Below are 27,853 nucleotides of genomic sequence, written 5' to 3'. Positions count from 1 at the left end.
ACAAGCCCAAGAAGAAGTTCGCTTCTTAGTTGAACCTGTACATAATTTCCAATTTTCAGTTTCTGTACCGCCCGCCTTGTTCAAAGTCTTCGACTGCAAGTTTCTTCCGCCATTAAATGGAGTAAAAAGGCTCTCGCTATAGAACGAGCCCGTCGAGAAGACGCTGTTACACCGAGAATTCTGGTGTCATTTGGCTTTCTCGATAATATTTTTTCTTGAGTACCTGTACCCTCCTCTCCACAGCCACAGGGATGGGTTCTAATTCGGATTCGAAATCGAGAAGAAGTTTCAATTCGATTTTACCAAACCCTTGTTCCAGCAACCACAGCACTGATGGCAACAAGTCAAGTAAGAAGAGGAAGACTACCCAGAAAACCCTAGGGATGGCTTGGGGCGCAAATTCTCGCTCGTCATCTGACTCCCTTTTCTGCAATTCGCCTTTCTCTGATTTTGGCAGGTATGTAGTTTTATTCATCTCTACTTGTCCGCAAGTTCAATAATAATGTACACACACACACACACATTCTTACTGCATCTGTCAATTTTGTTTCTTCATACCCACTCTTTAATTTGATAGCATGTTTAAGTGCGCAAAGTCAATCATTTTTGAAATATCATCTTGGATTATGAAAGCTCCATTCAAGTTTTTGGATAATGATGTTGCCTATTTGTTTTATCCGGTTTTATTTTTGTTTTTGTTTATGTTAAATTATGTAGTTATTGCTTTCTTTTTTATAATTTATGGTTTGTTAGTTACATGGCAGTGAAGAATCAGAAACTGCACCAACAGTTCAATGCTGCTGCTTCAAGTTCATCTAACAGTGGGCCCAGTTGTGCCAATCCTATATTTACTGGGGTTTCAATTTTTGTTGATGGATATACTGTCCCTTCAAATCAGGTATAGATTTCATCTTTATGCTTAATGGCCCCTTTTACATCAAATTGATAGTTATGGTTCAACCCAGATGGCATTGAATCACGAGTTTACGTTTGTCTATTATGGTGCCTAGAATTAATGATTGTATGATATCTGAAATTCGGTGAATAAAACAATCTTTATCGAATTCATAGCCTTCTTTTGAGAAAGAAACATTGCTCTGTTTCTGTAATGGGGCATATTGACGTGATGTTTGGCATGTCATTCTTTTCCAGGAGCTTCGAAGTTACATGCTGAAGTATGGAGGACGATTTGAAAATTATTTTTCTAGGCATCTTGTTACACACATAATATGCAGTAATCTCCCTGACAGTAAAATCAAGAATTTGAGGTTCATTTTCAAAGTTCGTGAAGAGTTTGCCTAAATTACAGAAGTAGTGATCTTTTGTTCTGCCTACAGAAAATATTGTTTTTTGTTCTTGTAGGGGATTCAGTGGTGGCCTTCCAGTTGTTAAACCTGCTTGGGTGCTGGATTCCGTTGCTGCTAATAAACTTCTTAGTTGTAAGTGTATAGTTTTAGAGGCATTTTTGGTGTGTTTTCCATATATGAGATATTTCACATTTTGTAATCCAATAATGTAAATAGCATAGTGTTAACAGAAGTTTTGTATCAATACATTATTATTGCTTCCGAGATGTGAGGATAACTTTAGCTGGTTCTTTTGTTTCCATAGAAGCATTAATATTTGTTACACTGCATATGTTCTGTGAATTGCAAATTTTATTTTCTGAACTTATTGTCCATTCATCTTTCCATTGTTTATTTATATGCGCCAGATTGTAGTTTATATTTGAAAAATATATCTTTAGAGATCATCATAAGCCTATTAATATTATTTTATTTTATTTTTTAAAATGAGGTTCCATACAAAAACCATGCAAATAATTATTTGAACACCTAGTCTTTCCATAACCCCAGAGACATTTTTTTTGTGTCACTGGTTGTCCCAAGATGCCAGGTTAATGCTTATGAGCTTGACTAAAATATGGTGTGGCATTATGATATTTTACTTCTCCAGGGGTTCCTTACCAACTTGATCAACTTGCTGTTGGAAGTGATAACCAACCAAAATTGGCTGCTTTTTTCACTCCAAAAAACAGTGGGGGATCTGAAATAGTGTATCAGTGTGTCGATGGTCCATCATTTCCTAAGTTGAACTCTGGTCAATCTAAAGATTGTGCAGCTGTAGAGCAAACAGGCAATTGCACTGCAGAACCTGGTGACCTTTTGCAAATCAGCATCAATAAAGTTATGGCTGATGAGCCAGCTAGTAGTATAGAAAGTTCCTGTGAGGGGAACAGTGGGAAATTGAGTGATTGTCCTCCTTTAGATGGGCAGGCTACTGATGAGTCTGGTTCATGTCATGCTTCCACTTCAAGGATCAGTTTGCCTTCCAAACGTTGCCATTCAACCCTGACAGATCCCAATTTCGTGGAAAATTATTTCAGGGTAAGTGTTTTTGGCTTCTTGGCTGTAATTTATCTGTCTTGTTTCAAAACTATTCAAGAATCTGATCGGTTTTTTCTTTTCACGATTCATATATGATCTGAATTTTGAAATGCTGAAGTATATATAAGCACCTCCTCGTTGATAATATATTTACATCATGGCATTTTATCTTTTTGATCCTTTCACAGTTTACACTCATTTGTGTCATTCATAGTTCACGCTCATTTGTTGCATTCATTATCCAATTATTTTATTTGCGTGGAACATTTATCTTTGTAAGTAGTGTTGGGAAATATGACAGATATATGGTAATAAGTATTAAAATCAGGCCTATTTTTCATGGAACATAAGACTATAAGCGATATATTACATTTTCTTCATTTCTTTTTGGCTTGACCATCTACAAACTTGTATGTTTATGCGATTATCTTTTAATTAAAAATGCATGCAGTGACGCTCAGAATAGATTTCATGTTTACCTGATGTGGTTAATTGCAAAGAAAATATCAATTCTGACTTAGCATTTATGCTGAAAAAGTATTTTTACTTTTAGCACTCATGAAAGTTTATAATCAGAGAACCTTCGCTTGATGCAGAACTTTTGAGTTAGCAGCTGCTGCTTTTTTCAAATTTATTTTTACATGAGAATTTACTTGTAGTTATCTCCTAGATTAGTTCCTAAATTATTCATAATTATCTCTTCAATTGCCTCTTATTGTAATTAATTGCATAGCCTTGTACCTATATACCTAGTGTGCCAATGAGAATTATGATCAGACAAGAGTAATCAAATGGAGAGTTCCATTTGCCCAAATAACCTTCCAATACTTTCTATTCAATAATGTCTCAATGTCACCTCAAAACCCTAATTAACATCTTTAAACATGGAAATGGGGTGTTTGGTACAGGGAAATGGTAGCACATAATTGGAAATGAATTCATTTCCTTAGATTGTTTGTTATGGAGAATTAAAATTTGAGAAATAATTGATTTCTTATTGTTTACTTTTAATTCTTTCTCAAATTAAATTTGTGGGAGAAAAAAAATTTCTTAATTTTTTTATTCTATGGGTGTGTTCTTTCACCAACTCCAAAAAATACATTTCTCCCAAAAAATTAATATATTATACACTTATTATTTTTATATTACTTACACAAGTTACTATACCTCACATAAAAAAATCTCTCTCCAAACAATTTTACTAAACAAACACACCCTATATAAAAAATTATTTTTATTATTTTTCCTCAAAACTTCTCCTTTGTCTTCGTCTCTGTCCTCGTCATCACACCATTTGCCGCGATTGGAGGGTTCTCAATATAGATAATAGAATTTTATGATAGACTTGTTATTATTATTATTGTTGTTGTTATTATTATTATAATAAAATTATTAATTTGTGTATTTTGTGTGTATATATATGCACGAATCAATGATGATTAATTTTTTGTTACATTTCTCTAAGTTGAATCACTTCTCATTCTCCAAGGGGACATTTGGTGTAGAGAATGAAATTGTAGAAAAACGAGAGTAGAGAATAGAATTGGAGAGAAAAAGAATTGAGTAGAGAGTGAGAATTAATTATCTTGTTTGGTAAAATAGAGAATTCCGTTGAGAAATATAAAAAGAGTGCAACCATCTGAATGGATCGAATAAGAATAAGTGATTAATCGAACAAAAAAGAGTTTTAAGGAGCAATAATTCATAAAAAATATATTTCTGGTGACTTTTTTTTAAAAGAATCATAAATTATATACGATATTTTGTAAGATCATATTTTACTACAATTTTTTAAAAAATCGTAAAAATTAATTACTTGAATAATGAATTAAATGTGATTTTTATAAAATTGAAATAATATAAATTTTAAAAATATAAAATTAAATAGTACAAAAAAGATTAAAAAAAATAAAAGAATATACTGTAATATCATTTCTCTCAATTTTCTTGAACAAAGAAATAGAAATAATTTATTTTTTAAATTTCATTTATCAGAAATGGAAATTTCTCTATTGGCAATTCCCTATACCAAACACACCCTAAGACTAATTTTGGTTCATTCTCTCAATCAATCGCAATCTAAAGAAATTATAAAAGCCCATAAATAAAAGTCCAAGAAATAATAAATGAATGAGAAATAAAATCCCGAGCATGTGAAAGCAAGCCTAATTCCGTCCTATAAACTTCATTTTCCTTCAAAACAACCTTGCCCTCAAGGTTGAAGTCTGGAAACTGACTTTGAAAATTGGCTTTACTCATCCAAGTAACATCAGCTGATTGCCCAACCTATTTAGCCAACAATGACTCTTCATTTGCCCCTCTCTCACACCCTTGCCGCCAAGCTAGTACCTTCTCGGGCTCAACCATTGTCCCCACTGGCAATGCTAAGCTCTTTGGTAACTTTGCCTCCACAGAGTGATTGCCCACCACTCGCCATAGCTGCGACACATGAAACACGGGTTGTATGCGGCTAGTGGCAGGTTTTGAAGATTGGAGTTCATACAAATACTTTGAGTTCTACTATAGAGTGTTCCCTTTGTTATATTGCATGTGTGGTCCATTGTAAGTTGGGTTGTAATCACTTTTGTCTATATACTTAATAATTCAGCCGAACAACTCATGCCTATTCAATGTTGATTTGATCTGCATCCGGTGTATCTATATTGTTTTTTCATTTTTTCAGAATTCCAGGCTGCATTTTATTGGAACATGGAGAACGAGATATCGTAAGCGCTTTCCAAGCTTGTCAAGAGGATTTAATTGCAGAAATTCTCATCTCAATACTGATAGAGTGAATAAGACTGCCATTATACATATAGACATGGTAATTCTGCTGCAATGAGATTCGCTTGCAAGCTCCCTGTTCTGACTTTTCTCATATTTATAGTTTTCGATGATTTCATTACTTTCCAGTTTGGTAGATCAAAGACTTCTTAATAAGCTGTATTTGGATGCCTAGGAATCAGATATAGAATTCTTGTTATTACCGATGATTGGATTGTAAATGCTTGCAGGACTGCTTTTTTGTTTCTGTGATCATCAGGAAACATCCTGAGTTACTGGGCAAACCTGTTGCTGTTTGTCATTCAGATAATCCTCGTGGTACTTCTGAAATTTCATCTGCAAATTATCCTGCTCGAGATCATGGTATGGCTTATATTCAATATAGTTTTAACATTTTCTATTTCATAAGCATTGGAATTGATATCTTGCTTGCTTCTAGGAGTAAAGGCTGGAATGTTTGTGAAAGAAGCCAAGCTTCGCTGCCCTCAGCTTGTAATTGTTCCATATGATTTTGAAGCTTATGAGAAGGTACACACACACAGACATGTTTGTGCATGTTTTGTCTATGCTCATTTGACTATTTCAGTGGCATGCATATGGATCTGTATCTTTAATTCTTATGTTGTGTCATGGCTCTTGGAGTTTTTTGGTATAAATGATGTTCCCATTTGCAGGTTGCAGATCAATTTTATGACATTTTGCACAAGCACTGCAGCAAAGTTCAGGTCTGGCTAGGAAGTCAATTTTGGATAGTTTTGTTATATTTTCCAGGTTTTCATATGGTTTGCTTTTAGCTATTGCAATAATAATTTCTCCTTGTAGGCTGTCAGCTGTGATGAAGCATTTTTAGATATCTCTGAATCAGAAGAGGGTGACCCTCAACTTTTAGCCTCAACAATCAGAAAGGAGATTTTTGAAGCTACAGGATGCACTGCAAGTGCAGGAATTGCAGGGAATATGCTTTTGGCCTGCCTCGCCACAAAAACTGCAAAACCAGATGGCCAATTTCAGATACATCCTGAAAAGGTTTGCTTTTAGGATCTTTGTCAAAATGCACTAGTTTTACTGGTTATTAATTATTTTTGATCTCTATCCCACTCAAAAGGGCTCTGAGTTGACAGACAAATTACAGAACTAATGTTTTGTGCACTTCAATTTTGTCAAAAAATTGATTCCTAAATATTGCCAATTACTGCAGGTTGAGAGTTATTTGTGCACACTTCCAGTGAAGATGCTTCCTGGTATAGGACATGTTTTGGAAGCAAAATTGAAGGAGAAAAAAATTAAAACCTGTGGTCAGTTGCAGTTGATCACCAAGGTTATCTTTCTTTCCACCAGATTGTCTCACATTTTTTGTTTTATTTTTATGTTGCTTATGATGGAACTAAAGAATTTATTCCTTGAAAAATAGCGAAATTGGTAACAACTATGCTTTTCCTTGTCCTAAGCTGTACCTTTCAAATTAGAGTTTACTTGTTTGATGAGATAAGACTAAATAATCCTAGACTTATTTAGTAGACTTCTAAGGTTTGACTTGAAAACAATAGTGTTAGATAATCAGAATGACCGCTTCATCTAGAAGTTTAAACTGTTAGGGATACATATCACTAAAATTTACACACGGGAGTCAACCAACATGTCCCCTCACGTGCATGGGCATGTATGCGAGACTTGTACATAGATACATGCCGGATGAGGACGGCGGGACTTGAACTCGAGACCTATTGCTCTGACATTATGCTAGATAATGTAAATGACCGCCTCACCTAAAAGCTTAAGCTTTTAGGGATACGTATCATTAATATCGGGAGTCAATCACCAAGTAGATATAGAGGAACCTAAATGGAGACATAATAAATTAGTCTAGACTCCAAAGATACCACTATGCCCATATGACATGTGCCTCTTTTGATTCATTGGGTATAAACCCACAGTGCCACTGGCTTCTCTGCTGCCTTAACTGGCTGTCCAATCAAGTATCTCCGAGTCAGAGTGTATATTCATTCAAGTATGAGTTTTTTAGTAATAGAAAGCCTTCCGTGTGTTCTTGTGTGCTTAGTTGGTCTGCAAGACCTAAGTAAGGTTGTATTAAATATTAGTGGCATTCAAGTTTGAGTTGGAAATTGGTAATCCGTACGAATTGTGAAAGGAGAAACGATTTGGTTTGTGGATATCAGAGTTGAAATTGAGAGGATGTCAGATGGTAACAAATTCCTACTGCAGCCAAGGGAGACAACATCAAGAGAACCTAAAAGATCATGAGGAAGAAGTAGGTGGATTTGATGACTGCTTTTGAGCCAAGATTGGCTAAAGATGAAGCAAACCATTGCCAACCGCAATGACAAGTTTGACGAGCTAGATGCATGCATAGAGCAACTCAATGGCGACTAAGGACAGCGAGAAGTTTGCGGTATGTAAGGACTAAGGACAAACTTGCAAAGAGATCAATGACCCAATGGGAGTATCATATGTAATGGAGGAGCTGACATAGCATAATGCATATGAATACTTATTTGAGTTGAGGACACTGGCCGTTCTGGGTAATGGCGAATGCACCAATAGTGGATGCACTATACCCAAAGTGTTATTCTAGTGTGAGAAAAGCTCGGGTAAATCTAGAATTCATTTGCGATCTCGAATTTTTCTCTATGTTGTGATAATCTTTAGTGATAAGGTCTACTTATGAGCCGACGGTAGCTGGGAATTGTGCATATTGTTCACATTCTTCCATCAAGTGTCTTAACGGAACAGGCTGTGCTAGTAGATTCGTAGTTGAGCTATTTCATTTCTCTCTGGATGCTCGTTATGCCTAAGATTCTTCTCTAGTTTGGAAGGGAAGGGCTACATCTGTCGTGTTCAAGTTATAGAGACGCTTTGATTGGGGTCATTGATGACTTGTGCCCGCTAAGACATATGGAAAGATAAGATGGATATGGCATGCACTCATGAGCACCGGATGTTAAACGGCTGATTCAATCAACTAAGTACATTAAGAAAGAGTTTTAGTATTTAAATTAATGAAAAACGATACAAGTTTAAGAACCTTAGATTCTTTTGTGTTTGGTGTTTGATTACCAATTTCCGGTCAAAGCTTCATCGTATTTATCATAATCAGTTCATGTCCTTTACTCTTGTCCATCAATTCTTCAAGAACATCATTAAACAATTGTAGTTGCTTATGAGCACTTGCAAGAACAATTCTCCTCAGATCGAGATATTTTGAGGGATTTAAAATACTCCAACTCTATATAGATTTACCTCTATTTGATCCATCCTTTGATTCCCAATTATTTCCATCAACTTCGCCAACAATCTATTCTTGTTGCTAGTTAAAGATTTAAGTTATTTCCATGATAAAGTGTTACCGTAAACAATCTTCCATTTGATCCCAAAACTTTGATGAAAGAATTGTTTCCATCGTTTTTCTGCCCTTACACATTTTAGATAATTTATCACCGCTTCAATCCATGCTAAAGTAATAACTACCTCTGTCTATTTTTGTGTTTGTTCAAGCTCTGCAAGGTGAGACATGCAGAAGCAAAATGCTCACAAGATCCCTGCCACCCTGCTTTTCCCCTCATTGTACTTAGGAGTTTCCTGTCGATAAATAAAAAGTGGTAACATCCTTAGACTTTTGAATGTAAGGTTTAAATTTGTTCAATTTTCCAATGTCCCCCCAATGTAGATATCTATGCAATGGCCTGAAGAAGATGCCCAAAATATGCTCCTTATGTCTGCTTTATAATTTAACTCATTATCAGTCACAACTTGCATGGTACGCTCTTTTCCATCCGCCAACCTTTTTCTTTTTTTTTTTTCAAAGCAAGTCAGCCAACTTTCTTGCAATGTGACTTAGCCGACAAACTAACAAAAAAAGAGTCTCTTCTAGACTATTGATAAGAAAATCAGATCACCCATTTGACATAAGTGTGCACCTATTTTGTTTCCAAGCTTCCATGTGCTTTTCTTTCAACTTATTTGTGTTATTTACGTTATCTTTAAGAAGCGGCCCCTTCAACTAATGATAACTAGCAAGTTTTAAAGAAACCTTATATTGTCCTATACTCCTATCATAACCTTGTAACTTCTTTATTTAGAAGCACTAAATGGAATGCTGTTCCCATAGAAGAAATTTGCTATGTGCTTATTCACTTTCCTTGCCTTTTCTTTTGCCTTTAGTGAAGTATCGATGATTTTTTTAACACAACCCCCCTTATATCTTTTCTCGGGTCAGAGGTGAAAATTGGAAAGGCTTTGCACCTGAAATAGGATTAATGCAGATCGAGGGCAGAAGCAAGAATCGAATTCACACGCACAAGAGACTAACTAAAGACTAAGATGATGAATTTGTAACACCGAAAGTTACTCCACCTTAAACAATTGAAAATACCTTTCAAGACTGTTTGACCAAGTACAAATGAGTTTCATAGCATCTTGAGTATTTTGAATAGGAAGAAGGCTTCAAAGAGTGAAATCATTCTTTGGTAAGTAACAATCATAAACCTGGACATTTGGACAGGATTGTCGACCTTCCTCTAGAGATCTGTAACGGAGCTTGAAGGGTGAATATACTGATGTACACTTCACCAACTTCTCTATTCCATTGAAGAAACCTCTAAGGCTCTTCGTAAGATGTCTTGGCTAAGGGGACTAAGTCACTAAGGTGGGAGGACCTCAAGGGAAGCAGCGGATGACTAGTGTCCTAGACCAAAATCTTGGCCGAGAGGGGCCGGGGGGCGAACTGAGATGCAGAGGCTATTGGGAATCTCTGGAACATTCCGGAACTCTCCGGAAAGACCTAGAATAGCCTTTGACCAAGTCAATGCTTATCCATTAGACTTAGTTTATGCTTATAGTATTGATGTTTATCCTGTAATACATAGAGCTTATCCGGTAGTAGATAGACTTTCTGTGTTAGACCTGGCCTATCATGATGTCTATAAATAGAGGAGTACCATCTCAATGTGTTTGCTTTCCTATGCTCTTTATGTGCTTTTGTGCTAGTGTTGCGAGGTTGTACTAGCAAGGTTCTTGAGGGAGTCAAGGAATTGTTAAGGCCGATAGGAAGGTCATTGTAGAGAGAGAGTTTCTTGAGTATCCTTTGTTTTTTGTTTTTTCTTTTCAAAACTATCAAATTTAATGTATATTTTCATTAAAAATATATAAAAAATTAATCAATAATTCAAAACATCACATCATAAATTTATTTCAATTCAAATATTTACTTAACACAAAATCCACTCCCAAACCCCCATCCAAACAAACCCTAGAGTAACCCTGCCTAGGTTTATATTCCCTTGGTATCAACACAACTTATGGACTTTCTACTCTGTATAATCATGTGTGAAATGATAACTATACCAGCTTTTAGATAGGAAAATTGGTCAAGTGGACTATCAATGAAATAGTATTATACATGTAGCTTTTGTGCGTATTTTGAGGCAATCGTTGACATGTAGCTTTTGTGTGTATTTTGATGCAATCGTTGTGTAGCTGTTAAACCAGAACTTATTGAAATACGTGGATGACTTCTCTATTTAACATGATCTATTAGTCTCTTATTGCGTCATTACGTTGTTTAGTGCATTCATATTTTGTTTATTGACATTATAATGGCCCATGGTGAAGAAAATAGTTATTACATTCTACAAAGTAAATAAATGATTCCACTATTTTTGACTCCCCATTGCCTGATGATACTAGGAGTCTCTTCAAAAGGATTTTGGGAAAAAAACTGGAGAGATGCTGTGGAACTACAGTAGAGGGATAGACAACCGACTTGTTGGCGTGATTCAGGTGAACATGTTTGAAAAGAAGTCAAGATTTAAATTCTTGATGCATGCTGTTTTTACTATATGTAATATTATATTGTTGTGTACTTGATATCAAATATGCAGATTTGGTGTTGAGCGAACATATTATGATCAAAGTATTGCTATTCTTATCAGTACCTGGAGGTAGTAGCATATAGTTTAATTACGGAGATAAAAATGTTTTCTGCTCATCACTATTGAGTGGAGGATAACATTCATACAACTTGGTCTGATCTACTTGTAGGATAACGGTCAACCTTATAGAGTGGATAAAGGCTACTCATCTATTCTAAATTTCTACTTTAGTTATATAACCATCATAGCTTATCTAATCTAACAGCGAGGTGTTTCGGATTTTGGCGTATATAGATACATAATACCATGAGTACAACCAGATAGAGAAAAGTTGTACCCTTTTTGCTTGCCTTGCCAAACTAGTTGAAATAAACTGTAAGTTCTTTTTTAAGGATGTGTTATGTCTTCCATTCTACATGATTTAGCAAACACCTTGGATCACTTTGATACTTCCCATCTATTTAAGAAGTTGCAACAAGTTTGTATAAATCCTTGCAAACCCTCTCCGTCCAGCAATGAAAAGGACATCTGGAATCTCATTAACAACCCTGCTAGAATATATGATAGCTATTTCCCAAAAGTGGACATCTCTTTATGGAGTATAAATTCGTCTTCTTCTGCTTAAGAGATGGTCGTGATGCACCGAAAATCATTCGTACTTTTTCTTGTTTGGTGTAGTTTAGGTCTCCCCTTCATGTTGATATTGCTCAATCCTCTCCCCGAGCTTTGCCCATTAAAAGGAGGCCAAACCCGCAACCTATCATGAGGTCGAACTCTCATCTAGCTTCTTTCCGAGTGGAGATAGAAAAAACTCATAACCCATGCGGAAGCCATCAAATTTGGCGTCACAACTCCTCATGATATTCCTTCTTCCACTTTGTCAGAAAAAAATTTCTCCAACAAATGTCTTTTCTCGAATCATGAAGTTGCGTTTGGCCATCTTCTTTGATTCCAATCAAGAGTGACTCCTCTAGCGGCTTTAAAGGTGCACTATGGGAGAAACTCTCTCTCCTATTAGCTTGGATGCATTGACCAACTTCATGTGCAAAAGTCTCGCCTCCAGAATTCATACTAAATTTCCGGGAGAGATCACATTTTTATTCGAGTTTGAATAATCTTCCTTATGTTAGAGGTTCTAAAGTCAGTCATGACTGGGAATTCATGTTCAATTGGATTCTTCCATGGTCTTCTTCATCTTTTGCTTCTCTAATGTGTTTGGATAAGAATATGCATCCAAAATTTTTTGAATTATTGGGAAACCTAGGGGGCTTCTGCATCTCAACCTGTCATCCCATGTCTTTGTTTACACACTTAGCTTATGCCAAAATCAAGATGCACATATCCTATTTGCATTTCCAGCGTGTACTATCTGTAGATGCTAGTAAAACAGGACTTGAGCAAGGATGTGGGACTAATCATTGGTCCTAGACCTCTCACTCCTGGACCCTAATGCTAAGTCATCCACCAAGACTCCCCCTCTTTGGATGGCACCTCCACCTTAACCATTTCCTCTCCGAGGTATAGATCCTAGAGGTCATGCTCGAGATTTGCCTTGAAGGAATCAGGCCTCCCAAGTTTACCATATAGTTGTTCTACCTTTGGTGTCTCATCTTCCTGTTCAAAAGTGCTAGCAAGTTTCTCTTCGATGATCTGATTTCCAACCGCATTTGTGCAGATCATTTGGGTCGGAAATGAAGAGTCAGAGAGCTGCTTCCCACACTTCCCAATTAAAAGGAGTTTTCCCTTCCCTTCATAATTGGAAATTGAGCCTATCTCCGATCCTCCCTTAGCTGATATCTGAATTCCAGAGCAAAATAATTCTAGGGCCAGCCAAGTCATGAAGTCTACATACTATGTACCTCATAGATCTCAAGCTCAGTGTAGGGTAGCTGGGTATTCTCCCTTGAGTTCTTTCCAGGTTGCCTTTGCGCCCTCTCCAACTAGATTTGAGTTCTTGCTCCCAAATTGGTTTTTTCTCCTCACCCTCCTTATAATTTGTCCGAGGCATGGTGCCCATTCAACTTCATCTTGTACACTCGTAAGTATTTTGATCTTGTCATAAAACAAATAAGGTGCAAACCTTTAGCTTGGTGCAACTAGGTAGTATACTCAATTTTTTAAGAACTCTTTGAGTTGTGTCAAGCGCTCATATGTTACTACTGCAGCCTCGGCCTTATCTATTCATTGTTCAATGGGCCAACTTCCAAAGTTGTTGATGGTTTTAGCATATAGAAAGCCAAACCTTGTTCTTAAAAAATTGTGACTTTCGCCCAATTGGTTTTGGTGAGCCTTTCAATTTACTTAATGACCATTTTCCATATACCAAAAAATGTACATCTCTTGGAAATGAAATTTTGGAAATTTGGTTTAGGTTGACATGGGGACTTGGTGAAAAATGAACCTACCTACTTGGGATAAGTTGTTTAAAATAAAAGATTTGATGTCTTAGTCCTTGCTTTGCTTCAAAGCATGAATGAAGCCTTACGTTCAAAGTGGGCATGGAAAATTCAGAAAACTCAATGCTTTGGAAGAAAGCCGTTTGTAATATAACTTCATTCTAGGTCTATTTGGCTGTTTCAAAATTTAGGAGCCCACCCACGAGTCATTGGGCTAATACATGTAAGGTTTAGATCAGTGCTCATAATATAAAAATGTTGGTCTTTCGGTTGGAAATGGCAATAGTATCAGATTTTGGGAAGATATGGTAAGTATGTATGCCTTTCAAAATTGTCTTTAGATCATTATTTATTTTGGCTTTTATTTTCATTTTTTTTTTTTTTTAAATCAAGATACTTTGGCCATTGGGTGGATGATCAATGGTAGTTAGATATTAAGCTTCGCTGGCAGCTGTTACATTGGGAATGTACTCTTTGGGAGGACTTCTCCAAGGTTCACAATGCTCCGGTATCAATGACAAATGAATGACTAGAACCATATAGAGGATAAAAGGCTCGGGTTACTTGTTATATGGTTAAGTGCTCCGGTATCAATGAACCATTTAGAAGTAGAGGAAATGAGACACTTATCGGTGGTGTACATTCAGTTGCTGCATTAATTGCCTGAGATGAATCAATCGAACTCTACTAGGATACAGTGATAATGGCACTCCATCCATCACCATTTTTTTGGTCCTCCAAATTGTGATTCCCTATCTCCCATTATACACACACCAAAAACTCACCAAAATGGGCCAAAATTGTACCGAAGAGACTAGCCCAAACAACACATGCCCAGAAGGAGAAACACACACTGCCCCAGAAGAATACGTATCTACCAGGAACTGACTGGTGGCGACAGCGGCGGACACTCACGGACGAAAAGGTTAGATCTTGACCCAAACATGTGCAATCTCGCAAGGTTGATTAGTGAAGTAAAGGACGGGAGGTTACTTCGCAGTAGCGACTCCGGCGACAGATTAGCCTAAAAAACAGCCTACCCCAAAACCCTAATATCTAGTATGGCTCTAATACTATGTTGGAATATGAAACTAAAATTTTCTATTTCAATCATAAACTCAGTATATATAGTATATATAATATATACAAATGATCTAATATATATTTTCTAAATAAATCTTGACACCCTTCTTCAAATCCAAAAGAGAATCAAACCAACTTGAGTTTGTCTATAGAGACTGAAAGTAATGTAACCGAGACCATCCATCCTATCAAAGTCGGAAGTAGGACTTTCAATGTTGTTATAGTTGAAAATAGGACTCTCAACACCTTAAGAGTCGAAAATAGAGTTCCCAATATTCTTAGAGTTGGATGCAGGACCTTCAACGCCGTTAAAGTCGAAAACAAGACTCTTAACGTTGTTAGAGTCGAAAACAAGGCTTTCAACATTGCTAAAAGTCGGAAACAACACTATCAACGCTGTTGGAGTCGTAAAAAAAGCTCTCAATGTTGTTAGAATTGGAAGCAGACTTTCAACGTCATTAGAGTCAGAAGCAAGGTTGCTAACGCCATTAGAGTCAGAAATAAGATTTTGTCGTAGAGATCAAAGTGGCCAAAGTGGCGGCATGGTGAAGACATATCTAGAATTATATAAAAAAATACGGAATATAACGGGTTATGAATATATCCAAATGTTGTAAATATATGATGTAAAATTATATTAATATTACATATATATATATATATACAACCATAATCTACTCTGGGTCAAGGCCCACAATATAATTAGATACAAATATACATATCTTTAACATTATATATATATATATATATATAACACTCCCCCTCAAATTGGAGCATAAATATTGATCATGCCCAACTTGTCACAGAGATATTTGAGACGAGGGCTAGGTAAAGTTTGATTTCCTATTTTCATATGACTTGTGTGACCACATCCTTCTTGAATATTCTCTCAAATAAAATGACAGTCAAATATGTTGGGTCCGTTCATGGAATATAGGATTCGAAGTTATGTGTAGAGCCGCCTGATTTGTCACACCATAATTGTGTTGCGGCTTAAATTTGGAAACCCAACTCTTATCATAAACTGACGAATCTACATAATCTCATATATGGACTGCACCATCGTTCGATACTTTAATTCTGCACTTGATCTTGATACCACATTTTGTTTTTTACTTCTCCATGAAACTAAGTTACCACTCATAAATACACATTACCCAGAGGTTGACCTAGGATAACTTTAGAACCTGGTCAATCAACATCATAAAAACATTCAATGTGGTTGTGCTCATGGTCCTTGTACAACAACTCCCGCCTTGGAGTACTCTTCAAATACCTCAAAATTCGTTCCAAAGCCTTCTAATGTTGGACTGCATGAGCTCTCATAAAATGACTTATCATACTAATGGGATAAACTATATCTATCCGGGTCATGGTTAGATAATTCAGTTTACCTACTTATCATTGATATCTTTCAGGCTCCTCAATGACTGCTCATTTGTAAATATTTGATTCGGTGCCATAGGTGCACTTGATGGTTTAGCTCCAATATTTCCCGTTTCAGTCAACAAATCAAGAATATATTTCACTGAAAGAGGAATATACAATTCTTCTTCCGGAATAGTTCGATTCCTAGAAAATATTGTAGCTCACCAAAATCTTTAATTTGAAATTGTGAGTGGATAAACTCTTTTAAAGATGAGATATTACTTATATCGTTTCTGGTGATAACATCCATATATATTATGAGAAGAGTAATGTCATAATTGGTGCGATGATAAAACACAAAATAATTTAATCTGCACTTTATCATCTTATATTTCTCAATCGCGTGCCTAAACTTGCAAAACGATGCCCAAACCCTAATCTACTTTGGGTCAAGGCCCACAATATAATTAGATACTAATTAACGTATACATATATCTAACACTATACATATATATATACACGGACAACTGCTCTGCATTGGGTGACCTATCTGCCAGGGAACATTTTCTTTCCGAAGGTTGCCAAATGTCAAGGGTACTCTACCTTTGTTCAGGATTGCAGCAAATCTATTTCCTATTTCTTTCTTCTTTGCCTCTCAATGGTTTCTATTTGGGTTTTATCTCCCCTTGCTCCCCTTGCCCTATTTTGCTAAACCAATCGAAAAGTCTTGCTCGAAAAAATTGCAACTTTGAATCTTGGAATAGGTTGTCAAAGCATCTTCATGGGAATTTTGGAAGGATAGAATGGGGTGGCTTTTAGGAATGTGGATTTTTTAGTGACTTGAGTTGTAATGGGATCCGCTTTGCTCTTGAAGATTTGATTTGGGCCCGATTCGGTAGTATGGATATCTCTTTAGCTTTTTTTTGTCTACATCTTTCATGATCTCTCTTTTCTAAATTTTCAAAGTGGAGATCTTGCCAAACCTTCCTTGTTGTAGAAGCCATATCCTATGGGATGGTAGAACATCAACACAGATCGTTTGGCTCGACAGGTATTGGATTTGTCGTGTATGACCATCATGGTCATCTTCTCTTAATTCTCTCCTAGCCTCAAATTATGCAAAGATTTATGCAGCCATGAGAGCCCTTGGCTGTCTCTTCAGTGCTCATCATGGGCCCCTCCCCCAAATTTGTCTCGAGAGTGACCCTAATAATGCCTTCTTTGCTTATATAGAGCTAAGTGATTGACCATTCTTTGGTAGAAGTAATTCTTTCTTGTAAATGGTCCATTTCAGTACTCAGGGTGGGTTGATAACCGACCGCGGAAGACATTCTATCTAATAAGGCCGATACTTTGGATCCTGTTTGGACGAAACGGAAGATATTGTTGATAAATAAAAGTATGTCTTGTTCATTAATATCTCGGAAATATTCCGCCATCGTTAGGGCAGTCTCTTAGATGCTTAATTTTGAGATTAGAATGCCTTCTTTATATTTATGGAGCTGTCCTCCTTGGAAGCTTAATCTTGAGATCAATAAGCCTCTCTCTCAATCTCTCTCTCTCTCTCCAAAATGCCCTGTTATTGCTTTTGACTATGCGCTTCATTTCTCCACTTTATTGGCTGTCAATAGTTACTTCAGATGGTTTTCACATTTTGCAGGAAAGCAAGTCCATTGGTGCTGAAGTAAACTGGGGTGTGAGATTCATGAATTCAGATGATGTTCGTGGGACATTGTAGAACCAACTATTTTTTAATGTCTAAAAATTTATTTGCTAACTGCTTAAGTTTTCAGACTCAGCATTTTCTCATGAAACTGTGCAAGGAAGTTTCTCTCAGATTGCAAGGTTGTGGAGTGCAAGGGCGATCTTTTACTCTCAAGGTATATAATTGTTTTTCTGCAGTAGAAAGTTTTTATTAATGTAACAGTTGGGTATAGTGCCACATGCATTCATTTCAATCCCTAGTGATACTCAGATTTCAAATTTACAATATGCTTTAAAAATTTTCTCCATCTTTATCCTAGATAAAGAAGAAGAGAAGTGATGCAGGAGAGCCAGTGAAATATATGGGCTGTGGAGACTGCCAGAATCTTAGCCATACAATAACGGTAATACAAAATTTATAAACAACTTCACATGTACTGTTGTTTGTCATACATAATTCTTCCATATGTACCAGATACCTATGGCCACAGATGATGCAGATGTGCTTCACAGGTTGGCTACCCAGCTCTTTGCTCATTTTCACGTTGGTAAGTGTTATGAGTTCTTTTATCTCCCCTCCATCTCATCATTTGGTTATATCATTTCTTTTTTCAATATTCCTGCTCATCTCTGTTCACAATTAGCTTTAACTTCAAGGAATTTCTTCATTCCAGCATTATGCCATATGCTAGGGTTTTGATACAACAATATAATCTTTTGACAAAAAATTTAATTATTCTCAAATGCATTTACTTTTGGATCTACTTCTCTTGTTTTTATTCATGAAAGAAATTAATTTTCTAATGTTTAATTTTTATTTTGTTTATTAGGTGCTGTTTGGTTGTGCTCTCTAAATTTATATGATTTTTAAATTAATTTTTATAGGATGATAATTATGCTTGAGCTATTGTGCTTTAAAGAAGTTATTAATTACTGGTACAGTTGTACCACAATCTTTGGGTGTCTGTCACGTTTGCAATATTCAGCCACATATTACTAAACTCGACTTCAAGCCTCTTAAATGTCTCTTCCATGGATACTTTGGTATTCAGAAGGTCTATTGGTGTTATTGTTCATATCTTAACCATTATCTTGTTTCTTTGGTCATACACTTCTCTGAATCTATTAGTTTTCCCTTTAATTATGGTGCTCTTATTTCCTTCCCACTACGACCGGTTATTTTATATCATCTCAACTTCGAGATCCATATAAAACTATCTACGTTCCACACATTTTCTTCCACGTCCTAGACCTTTTCTGCCGTGTCCAGTGCTAATTTTTTCTTCGCCCGTGGTTCTTGCTTTCTTCTTTCCCACTTCGCTCCTGGAGTCTGCTACTTCTCTTTATGTACCTCTTGTAGCTTCGGAAGTTCTCTTTATTACTTTTCGTAAAGGTAAACGTTAGTGTGCTTATATCTTATTGCCTTTATTGTTACTAGTGACTTTATCTCATCCCTCTTGTTTGTTTTCTACTCTTGACTCTATATCTACTTTAAAGTCTCTCCAAGGCATTTTTTCTCATTTTGGTTGGCTTATGGCAATGATTATGAATGCACTGGATTCTAATGTTACATTGAACTTGGTTCCTCTGGCGGCAGGAAACATTTGTTTGGTTTCCGTTGGGTCTTTGCGGTTAAATTTCATTATGACGATTCTATTGCTTACCTCAAGGCATGTTTTGTGGCTAAATATTATGCTCAAACTTATGATCTGGACTATGCCAAGGCATTTTCGCCACTAGTGCAGCTTTTTTTGTTCGTATATTGATTTCTTTGACTATTTGTCATGCTTGGCCATTGTGGCAGTTGGATGTGAAAAATAATTTTCTCTATGATGACCTTGTTGAAGAAGTGCATATGGAACAATCTCCAGGGAAAGTGTTCTTTTTGCGAAAGTCTTTATATGGCCTGAAAGTGAGTCCTCAGGCATGGTTTGGCAAGTTTAGTCACGTGAATGAGGCCTTTGGAATGATAAAGTGTGGATCGGATCATTCTGTGCTTTATCGTTGTACATATATTGACATTAACGAAATATGTTCTTGATCTGCTAATGAAAACCGGAAAGATTGGGGTGAAACCATCCAGTGCTCTTGTAACACCAAACCGATAATTAGGAATGAAGGAAAAGCTTTTGGGGAGCCATTAGATATCGACGATTAGTAGGTAAAAGCAAGAACCAGAACGTGGTATCTAGATCAAGTGCTAAACAGAGTATTGCAGTCCGAGTGTGAGATTGTTTGAACTTTGAAATTGGTGCTGTCTTGGTTAAGATTGCAATTGGTATTGTCTTTATTGTGTTTGCAATTGTTATTTTCATACTTGGAATGAGCTTATAGGTACTGCTTTGATTGTGTTTGCAATTGTTAATTTCATACAAGAGTGAGCTTAGAACTTGTTTAGAGAATTTCATTATGATAGAATTTATAGAAATTCTGGTGTGAATAGTACCGTGAATGCATTTTCACTCTTGTAATTTGACTTTTTAATGCCAGATGTTGAAGATATTCGAGGCATGGGTTTGCAGGCCTCAAAACTTGAAGGTGCTGATGATAACAAAATAGGTATTTACCGGATTTATTTGTTGATATGGTATATTAGTTGGCCAGGCACCAAGGTGTTCATCTCTATTATTTGCATTTTTTTTGTGTACTTATTTTATTTTTTATTATTTATTTATTTATTTTCCTTTCCTTTTGAATTCAAGGTTGCAAAGGAAATTCCATCCTTTCTTGGCTTGTGTCTGGATCAGCTAAGGTCAATGCTAATAATGAAATTGGCCTCTCCAACACTAGCAAGCCATGCAATCTTGATGCACTTTCAGGTTGTTCTTTAATTACTCTTGATTGTGTACTGAAGACATTTTTTATTTTATTTTGTTTTATTTTGTTGTCATGTTTAGTTTATCCTGATTAACTACTCACTAAGTTACAGCTATTTGTGATGTGTCGGTCACATTCTGAGCTTATATTTTTCCATTTATTTTAGATAATCAGAGGCTGAGTCATGGGAAAGTTTCATGGCAGCCACACTCCAATATAACAGGATCTTCTATTAGAACTGATTCTAGCCTGTCACACTCTGAAACTGGTGTTTCCAAGAACGCAAACCTTCCTTGTCTTCCAGATCTTGATATGACTGTGATAGATGCTCTTCCTCCTGAAGTGGTTTCAGAAATTAATCAGATGTATGGTGGTATGTTATATGAGTTCATTTCAGAAAATAAAAGCAAAACAGAGAGAACAGAAATGGTCTTCACTGCAACAAGTAAAGGTAAAACAATTTCTGTTTGGGCCATGTATAATTCTTAAATTCCATAAGGGCTTCAAAGATGTAGTACTCTTAGATGCAGGTTTCACAGTTCAGGAAACAGAACGGTCGCCTGCTCATATTGTTCAATCAAATAAATTAAGGACTAACGAGGTAATGACTGTTCTTGTACATTTTTTTTTTCTTTGGAAGGGCTCAGGGTGTGTTTGTTTTGTTAAATGATTTGAAGAGATATTTTTTTATGTGGGGTATAGGGAATTGCGTAGGTAATATAAAAATAATGATATGCGGTTTTTTGGCAAAAAGAACACACCCTCGGCGATCTTTTAGAATGAATATCTTATATACTTGATTTTAGAGCTGTTTTCTGAGTTTGCTTCTGGTTTAGAGTTGCTGGTGGTACAGCCTAATAAATCTAACGTTGTGTGCGATTGTTAAAATATGCAGCATGGTGATGAAGCAAATGTTGTTCATGACGCTGCTTCGTCTTGTCCAAGAAATCTAATGCCATCATCCCTAAGTCAAGTCGATTGCTTAGTGTTACAACAACTGCCTGATGAATTGAAAAAGGACATTATTAAACTTCTTCCGCAGCACAGAGAAGCGGAATTTGTTAGAGATGTATCTGCTACTGGAATTGATAAACAAATTGATTCTGAAGCTTCCACATCAAATAAGCTTTGGATTGGAAGCCCTCCAATGTGGGTTGAGAAGTTTAGAATCAGTACCTGCAAAGTGTTAAATAGGTGTGCAATGATTTACGAGTCTGGATCTTGTAGTTGTTTGTCCTCTCTACTGCAGCGTCTGATGTCTCGGACATTGATAACCATAGAGGGAGCTGATGGATATAATGTTGCGGTCAGTTGGTTGTGTGACCTTATCAAGCAATACATAGATCTCAAAATTGCAACAAATATTGAGGAGGTTTCTTGCTGTATCTGCCTTTTGAAAAGGTAAGTATATTGGAGAAGACGTTTATTGGTAAAGTGTTGTTTTCATAATGATTATTTTTATTATACTTGATTTCTGCATGCCTGTGTGGTATTCAGGCTTGCTTAATGACCACAAACTAATTTCAAAATTAGTTGTGTTAGTTTGTATCCATTTTGGGAGGATTTGATTAGCTTGAGAGCATTTGTGTTTATTTGAAAGATGCATGTGTTGTTGATGTTTCTTTGTTGTTATTTTGTTCTTACTTGCAGGTTAACTTTAAAGTCGAACATATTCTTAGAAGTTTACAACATCATTCTTCCTCACGTGCAGGTTGACTCACCTTCTTCATCCCTTTTTATACGGCCAAATTCATACACAACTCCAATGCATTTAAATTTGAAATGATGGCTCTGCGTAAACCCGGGTTCCCACGTCATTAAAAGAAATAATAATGAAATGATGGCAACATCTTGTTCTTACCCTCCATGTTCGTTTAATGTTATTTTGATTTTAAGTAATTGTTTGTTAATGAGTTTTTTATGGTTTTTTTTTTCTTGGATATGGATTTTTACAGGCTTCGGTGGGTGAGAAATATGGCGGAACCCTTTGCATTCCATTTGTGTCGACTTAGTGTGTTATAGATCTGGTATCATCATCGCATTGGCTGCAGTGAATAACGGGCTACCTTGTTGGTAACAGGCCTTGCTGATTCGGGGATCTATTTTCACATAACTTTTACAAGGTCTCAATAAGAAAGAGGTATCAGAAGTGGATGTTTATGTTCTTGATGACACATGCAAAAAACATAACCATGGTCTGGTAAATTAATGTGGCCGTCGTGTAAATAAAATTTTGTTCGAAGTTAAATCTAAATTTAGTATAGCCTAATCCATGTTCTTGTCATACGTGTTTGTTCCTTAGTTGTTCTGGATGCAGATTTCTAGATATTTTTTTATGGAAATTAAAATAGATTAAAATCATCCCAAATAGGTCTGCTTGTCGGGGTGAAAATAAGTGAGCCCAGATTTTGGCTAAATTGGCCGGGATTTGTTTTGCAAAAAATTGACAACCTGACTCTGATTTATTAGCTGAAAAATATATTTATAAGATCTAGGTTTTGTGGTGGGAGGAAGGCAAATTAGTTTTTAGATTTTAGCTATTAATTGAGTTTATTAGTTTAATATATTAACTATTTGTGTTTGATAAATTAGCAAGTTTACACTACAATTAAAAATATTTTGTTACATTGAAAATTATAAATGTATTATTAAAATATTTACTTTTGATATTTTGTAAAAATGTTAATATATTTTTATTGAAAAATATGAGTAATTTTTTAATTAAAAATAATATAAAATTTTCTATTTTTTCAATTCAATATACTCTTTTTACTATGTTCTATTCAAAAGTGTATTTATTTTTCATTAGAGTAAAAGCAATTAAGATATCAAAATAATCTAATCTTAATAAAATATATTAATTTTTTTTTGTACTGTAAAAATAAAAATATCCAAATTATTATATATATTTTCATTAATTAATGAAATATTATTATTTGTTAAATTAATACAAAAAAAACATGATGGTAGTTTTACTTGGGGGGAGGGAGAATAAAAGAACAAATCAATTGTATATTTATTTTTCTTATGTTAATTTTTAATTACTGTTTTATTTTACTAAATTTATAATTTCAAATAAATTTATTTTATTTTAATCATTTTTAATACAAACTTTTTTGTTATAAACAATTATATATAAAAATAAATTATTAATATTAATATTTTTCATTTTATCTTAGGATGTGTTCTTTTTTAAAAATATCAAACACATTTTTTTAAAAAAAAATTAATATATTATATATAATTATTATTTTTATATTATGCATCTCTATACCTTATATAGAAAATGTCATTTTAAATCAAAACACAAAACAAAAAAAACCTTAAGTTTAATAAATTTAATTTTTTTTTACAAATAATAATTCACATATAAAAAATAATAATTTCAATTACTTTAAATTTATATAAAATTTTCAATACTTACTAATAGAAAATATTATATTATAATAAATAATATAATAAAACATATATTAATAAATATGTGAATAAAAAACTTTGAGGACAAATAAAAAAAAAAAAAAAACTCTTATATTTATTATTTTAGTAATTAGTGTTTTAGTTCCAATAAATATTTCAAAAAACTAATTTATTAAAGAATCAAATTAGTTGTTTGATAGATGAAATAATTTAAAATAAATTAAAAGCTATTAAAAAATCTATTTTTCACATATCATTTTAACTTTTAAACTTGTTTAAAAACTTATATAATTTTTTTTTCAAACTCAAAATTAGTAAAAAAAAAAAAATAATAATAAAAATAGATGCAATATTTATTATATATAAAAAATAGTTAAAATAAACCTTTTTTTTATGATTTAGTTGTCACTAAATTTAAATTTCTTTTGAATTATAAATACTTAAAGTATAATATTTTTATAGATTGAAAATATATATATATATATATATACCCATAAATAGGTCCGTCTGATAGGCCAAAAATATTTGCGTGAAATTTATTTCTGTTCTATTCAACTAAATAGATTTTAAATAAACTCGAAATGAATTTTTTTAATAAATAAATCAGATTAAAAAAGATCCCCAAACCATAGGCAAGATGATCATGTCTATTTTCACCTCTAAAAGACTTGCTTGTCTACCTCCAGACATTATTAATATATTTATATTAATAAAATTATTATAAACAAGACATTAATGGATGGGTGGGAACAACTGCTTCACTCTTTAAAACATGGGAGTCTGTCGTATATAAATCAGAAGACTTGCCTGATTGATTCCTAATCATCATGAATTTCTAAATATAACTATTGTTGATGTAAATTGGCTTCTTTCAATTTTTACTTGTTTTTCTTACTTTCTTTTTATGTTATTTATATCAATTTTGTTTTATTTTAGTTAATGTGTTCATCCTAAATGAGACTAATTCTAAATTTTTCTTGCATGGATTGGAAAACCCATCTTTTTAGCTTTCCGATGAACCCAATATATTCCAATCCATACAAGAAAAATTTAGAATTAGTCTCATTTAGGATGAACACATTAACGAAAAGAAAACAAAATTGATATAAATAACATAAAAGAAAGTAAGAAAAACAAGTAAAAATTGAAAGAAGAGAACAAAAGCATAAAAAGAGCACATAAATTGAAAGGAATGCAAAGGTAAATCGACTGCATGGAATTAAAAAGGCATAATAAAATGAATTATAACAAAATAAAGAACAAAAAATAAAAGGATATAAGGAACATATATATATATATATATTTTTTGGAGTTTTGGAGGTTTTCTCTCATTTGGTATCTCCTCCATTTTATATCTAAACTTCATCATTTTTCACAACTCTCCCACATTTCATTAACTTCAATTAATGAAGCTCCATTAAACCTCAATTACTTCACTTTAAGTAATTATCTTCATTAAACCTCCCTTTTTGTAAGGTTTCATTAACTTTCATAAAATTTTATAAATCTCCATATTAACACCCTACTAAACTCTGAAACCTCTTTAAGAAGTCAAATTCTTTACAGTTCTCCATCATATTGGACTTTACTGTCAAAATGTTGCACTAGTTAGTCCTTGGGATTTCTAGGTCCGATTTAAGAAGGTTTATTTTGTACCAAAGTTTATTTGGCTGCATTCTTTTCTTTTTTTTCTTGTTTTTATTTTTTATTTTTTTATTTTATCTCCACTCTTTTTTTTTTGATAGATTTACCGGAATAAGTCTGCAAAAAAGTCTCATCCTACAACTCCGATGCAAATAAGATTGACTTTTTGACCCGAAAAATAGGTTGGAAATTGATCTTATAAATTATCTTGTCTTAGATCCAACTTCCCTAGAAGATGATGAATAAAATCTTTACTTGTACATTTTTTGGAGTAGACTTCTTACTTCATCCTTATTACCCGGCGTTGGGGTAGATTTTTTGCTTGTAGACTTCTTACTTTATCCAATCTTATATTAGACTTACTTGGAAGCCGCTTGGGGCACTCTTGAATTGGATTCAACCTGTGTTCCCATCCTTGGATGTCTTCATGGGTTGTTGGCCGAGGAATGATGAGGAAGGCCCTGCGACGTGCCAAATCGGAGAGGCTAGCAAAAATCTCTCAGAATATTCTAGAATCTCCAAGAATATTCTGGAACATTCCAGGAATGCCGAGATCACCCTTTCATCGAGTCAATGTCTATCCAATAGACTTGGTCTATCCATAGCTTTTGTACAATTTATCCTTATCCATATATTTATATAGATAGAGTCTATTCGTGTGTGAATACTTTGGTCTATTTTAGGCACGATCCATTAGAGTGTCTGTATATAGAGGAGCACCCCTCATTTGTAACTTCACTTCACTACACAAAGAACTATACACACTCTACTTTTGTCTGGTGTATCTTTGCGGTGTTTTTGTTTTCTATTTTAGTGTGCCTTTAAGGGTGTGTGCGATTTTGTACTAGAAAGTTTCATATGAGAGCCGAGGAGTTTCTAGGCCGATAGGAAGGCGTTCGAGGATGAACCATCCAACCCGTTACAAGTGGTATCAGAATTAGGTTTTGAGGAAATGGCGACTGACAAGTTTGATGTTGAATTCGAGATTATGAACCAGGTCCCGAGATGGAACCGAAGGAACGCAAAGGACAAGTTTTCCGATGTTATGGGAGCTTTCAAGAATAGATTGGCTAAGGTAGAGATGACCATCGGGGATTGTCACGACAAGCTCGGTGAAGTGGAGCAATGTATTTGCAAACTCGAGGATAATGAGTTGCATGAAGAAGTTATAGCCTCGGTCAATGTTGTGAGGGATAAACTGGCGAGTGCAAGGTCAAGATTGCAAGGCTAAAGAAGACTAAGGTTACGGACCCTTCAAATATTCAGGAAAAGTTGATTGCGATGAGAGTGACTCTAGTTGAACTCTAGAAGGAGGCCAATTGAGGCAGACCCGGAAGCCCCAAAGAGGAATATCCCATGCCCGAAGAGTTGTACAGGGGAACAAAAGGCTCGAGTGGTGGATTATTTTCTCTATGATATAGAGAAATACTTCGAGGATGCTAGCATCGTGAGAGATGAAGCCAAGATCTGAACTGCATCTCAATTCCTAAAGGGCTTGGCCCGCACTTGGTGAAGGTGGAATAAAGAAATGCACGGTGATGAGAGAGGCATCACCACGTGGAGATTGTTAAAGTGAGAAATAAGGAGGGGTTTACACCAACCGATGCCGAGGATGAGGCATTTTGTAGGATCCATCAATTGAAGCATCAAGAGGGTCACTTGAAGGAGTATATTGAAAAGTTCTTTGATCTGCTATTGGAAGTGCCGAATATGTCTCTTAAGGAGGCATTGTTAACATTCTTAGAGGGCCTAAGGTTATGAGCTAAGCTAAGGCTTAAGAAGAAGACCCCTTTGAACATTAAGGTGATAAGATACGCCCAATAGGTACTTGAGGTCAAATGGAAAAGGCCGAACAAAGACAATAATTTGAAGAGGGCTAATCAAAGTAGAAGTGGGGGAGATCAGACCTGATAAAACCCACGATCTGGTGATATCAGCCGAGAGCATAAGAAAGCCAGAACCAACATACGATGGGTGTTTTATCTACCGGAGTAAGAATCACTATGCTAGAGATTGCCCGAGTTAGGGAAGTCTTGCAGTGGTGGACGGGAAGACTGAATCGGTGAAGGACTGAGTGGCATGGACGAAGTTAGCCCCTTCTAACACCCCTGAAGGGAGGATGTTTGTGAATGCATAGATAAATGGAGTATTAGCGACGTGTTTGATACGTACACCGACGACAACTACATGAGTGAGTGTATGGCTTGTAGGATTGGCCTATGGTGGGCACCCTTTAGAGGTTGGTTCAAGGTATTAAATCATGGGTGGACTCTTATATCAAGAATAACAAAGGATGTACCCATCTAGTTCGGCGAGTGGAAATGTACCAAACTCTTTAACATAGCTTCTATGGATGATTATATAG

The 27,853-nt window shown here is 35.1% G+C and overlaps 1 protein-coding gene across 4 annotated transcripts; it reads left to right on the top strand.

The window, feature by feature from the left end:
• Positions 1 to 22,711, top strand: LOC127252428 (DNA repair protein REV1). 4 transcript variants are annotated; one of them, XM_051276591.1, is made up of 23 exons: positions 2 to 457; positions 754 to 898; positions 1,153 to 1,268; positions 1,363 to 1,439; positions 1,957 to 2,387; positions 5,071 to 5,211; positions 5,402 to 5,534; positions 5,611 to 5,699; positions 5,846 to 5,896; positions 5,994 to 6,197; positions 6,370 to 6,489; positions 10,875 to 10,967; positions 17,567 to 17,626; positions 17,700 to 17,786; positions 17,931 to 18,014; positions 18,086 to 18,158; positions 20,101 to 20,169; positions 20,313 to 20,429; positions 20,594 to 20,878; positions 20,958 to 21,028; positions 21,323 to 21,828; positions 22,078 to 22,138; positions 22,383 to 22,711. In XM_051276591.1, the coding sequence occupies exons 1-23, from the start codon at positions 252 to 254 to the stop codon at positions 22,437 to 22,439; spliced, it is 3,276 nt and encodes a 1,091-aa protein (XP_051132548.1). In that variant the 5' UTR covers positions 2 to 251; the 3' UTR covers positions 22,440 to 22,711. The 4 variants fall into 4 exon arrangements, with proteins under 4 accessions (XP_051132549.1, XP_051132548.1, XP_051132547.1 ...); XM_051276590.1 differs by having other exon boundaries at positions 20,952 to 21,028; XM_051276592.1 differs by lacking the exon at positions 20,313 to 20,429 and having other exon boundaries at positions 1 to 457; positions 20,952 to 21,028.
• Positions 22,712 to 27,853: the final 5,142 nt, after the last annotated feature.

This window comes from Andrographis paniculata, unplaced genomic scaffold (genome assembly GCF_009805555.1).
Source record: "Andrographis paniculata isolate CXL003 unplaced genomic scaffold, ASM980555v1 Contig46END, whole genome shotgun sequence".
NCBI classification, from domain to species: Eukaryota; Viridiplantae; Streptophyta; class Magnoliopsida; order Lamiales; family Acanthaceae; genus Andrographis; species Andrographis paniculata.
The sequence above is the reverse complement of the archived record's forward strand: the minus strand, read 5'-3'. Positions and strand labels throughout refer to the sequence as shown.

Bases quoted from the DNA above. Each gene is read 5' to 3' on its own strand.
- LOC127252428 (XM_051276590.1), top strand. From the start codon at position 252: ATGGGTTCTAATTCGGATTCGAAATCGAGAAGAAGTTTCAATTCGATT. The intron at 458-753 runs GTATGTAGTTTT...ATGGTTTGTTAG, and splicing joins CCTTTCTCTGATTTTGGCAG to TTACATGGCAGTGAAGAATC. The intron at 5,897-5,993 runs GTCTGGCTAGGA...TTCTCCTTGTAG, and splicing joins AGCACTGCAGCAAAGTTCAG to GCTGTCAGCTGTGATGAAGC.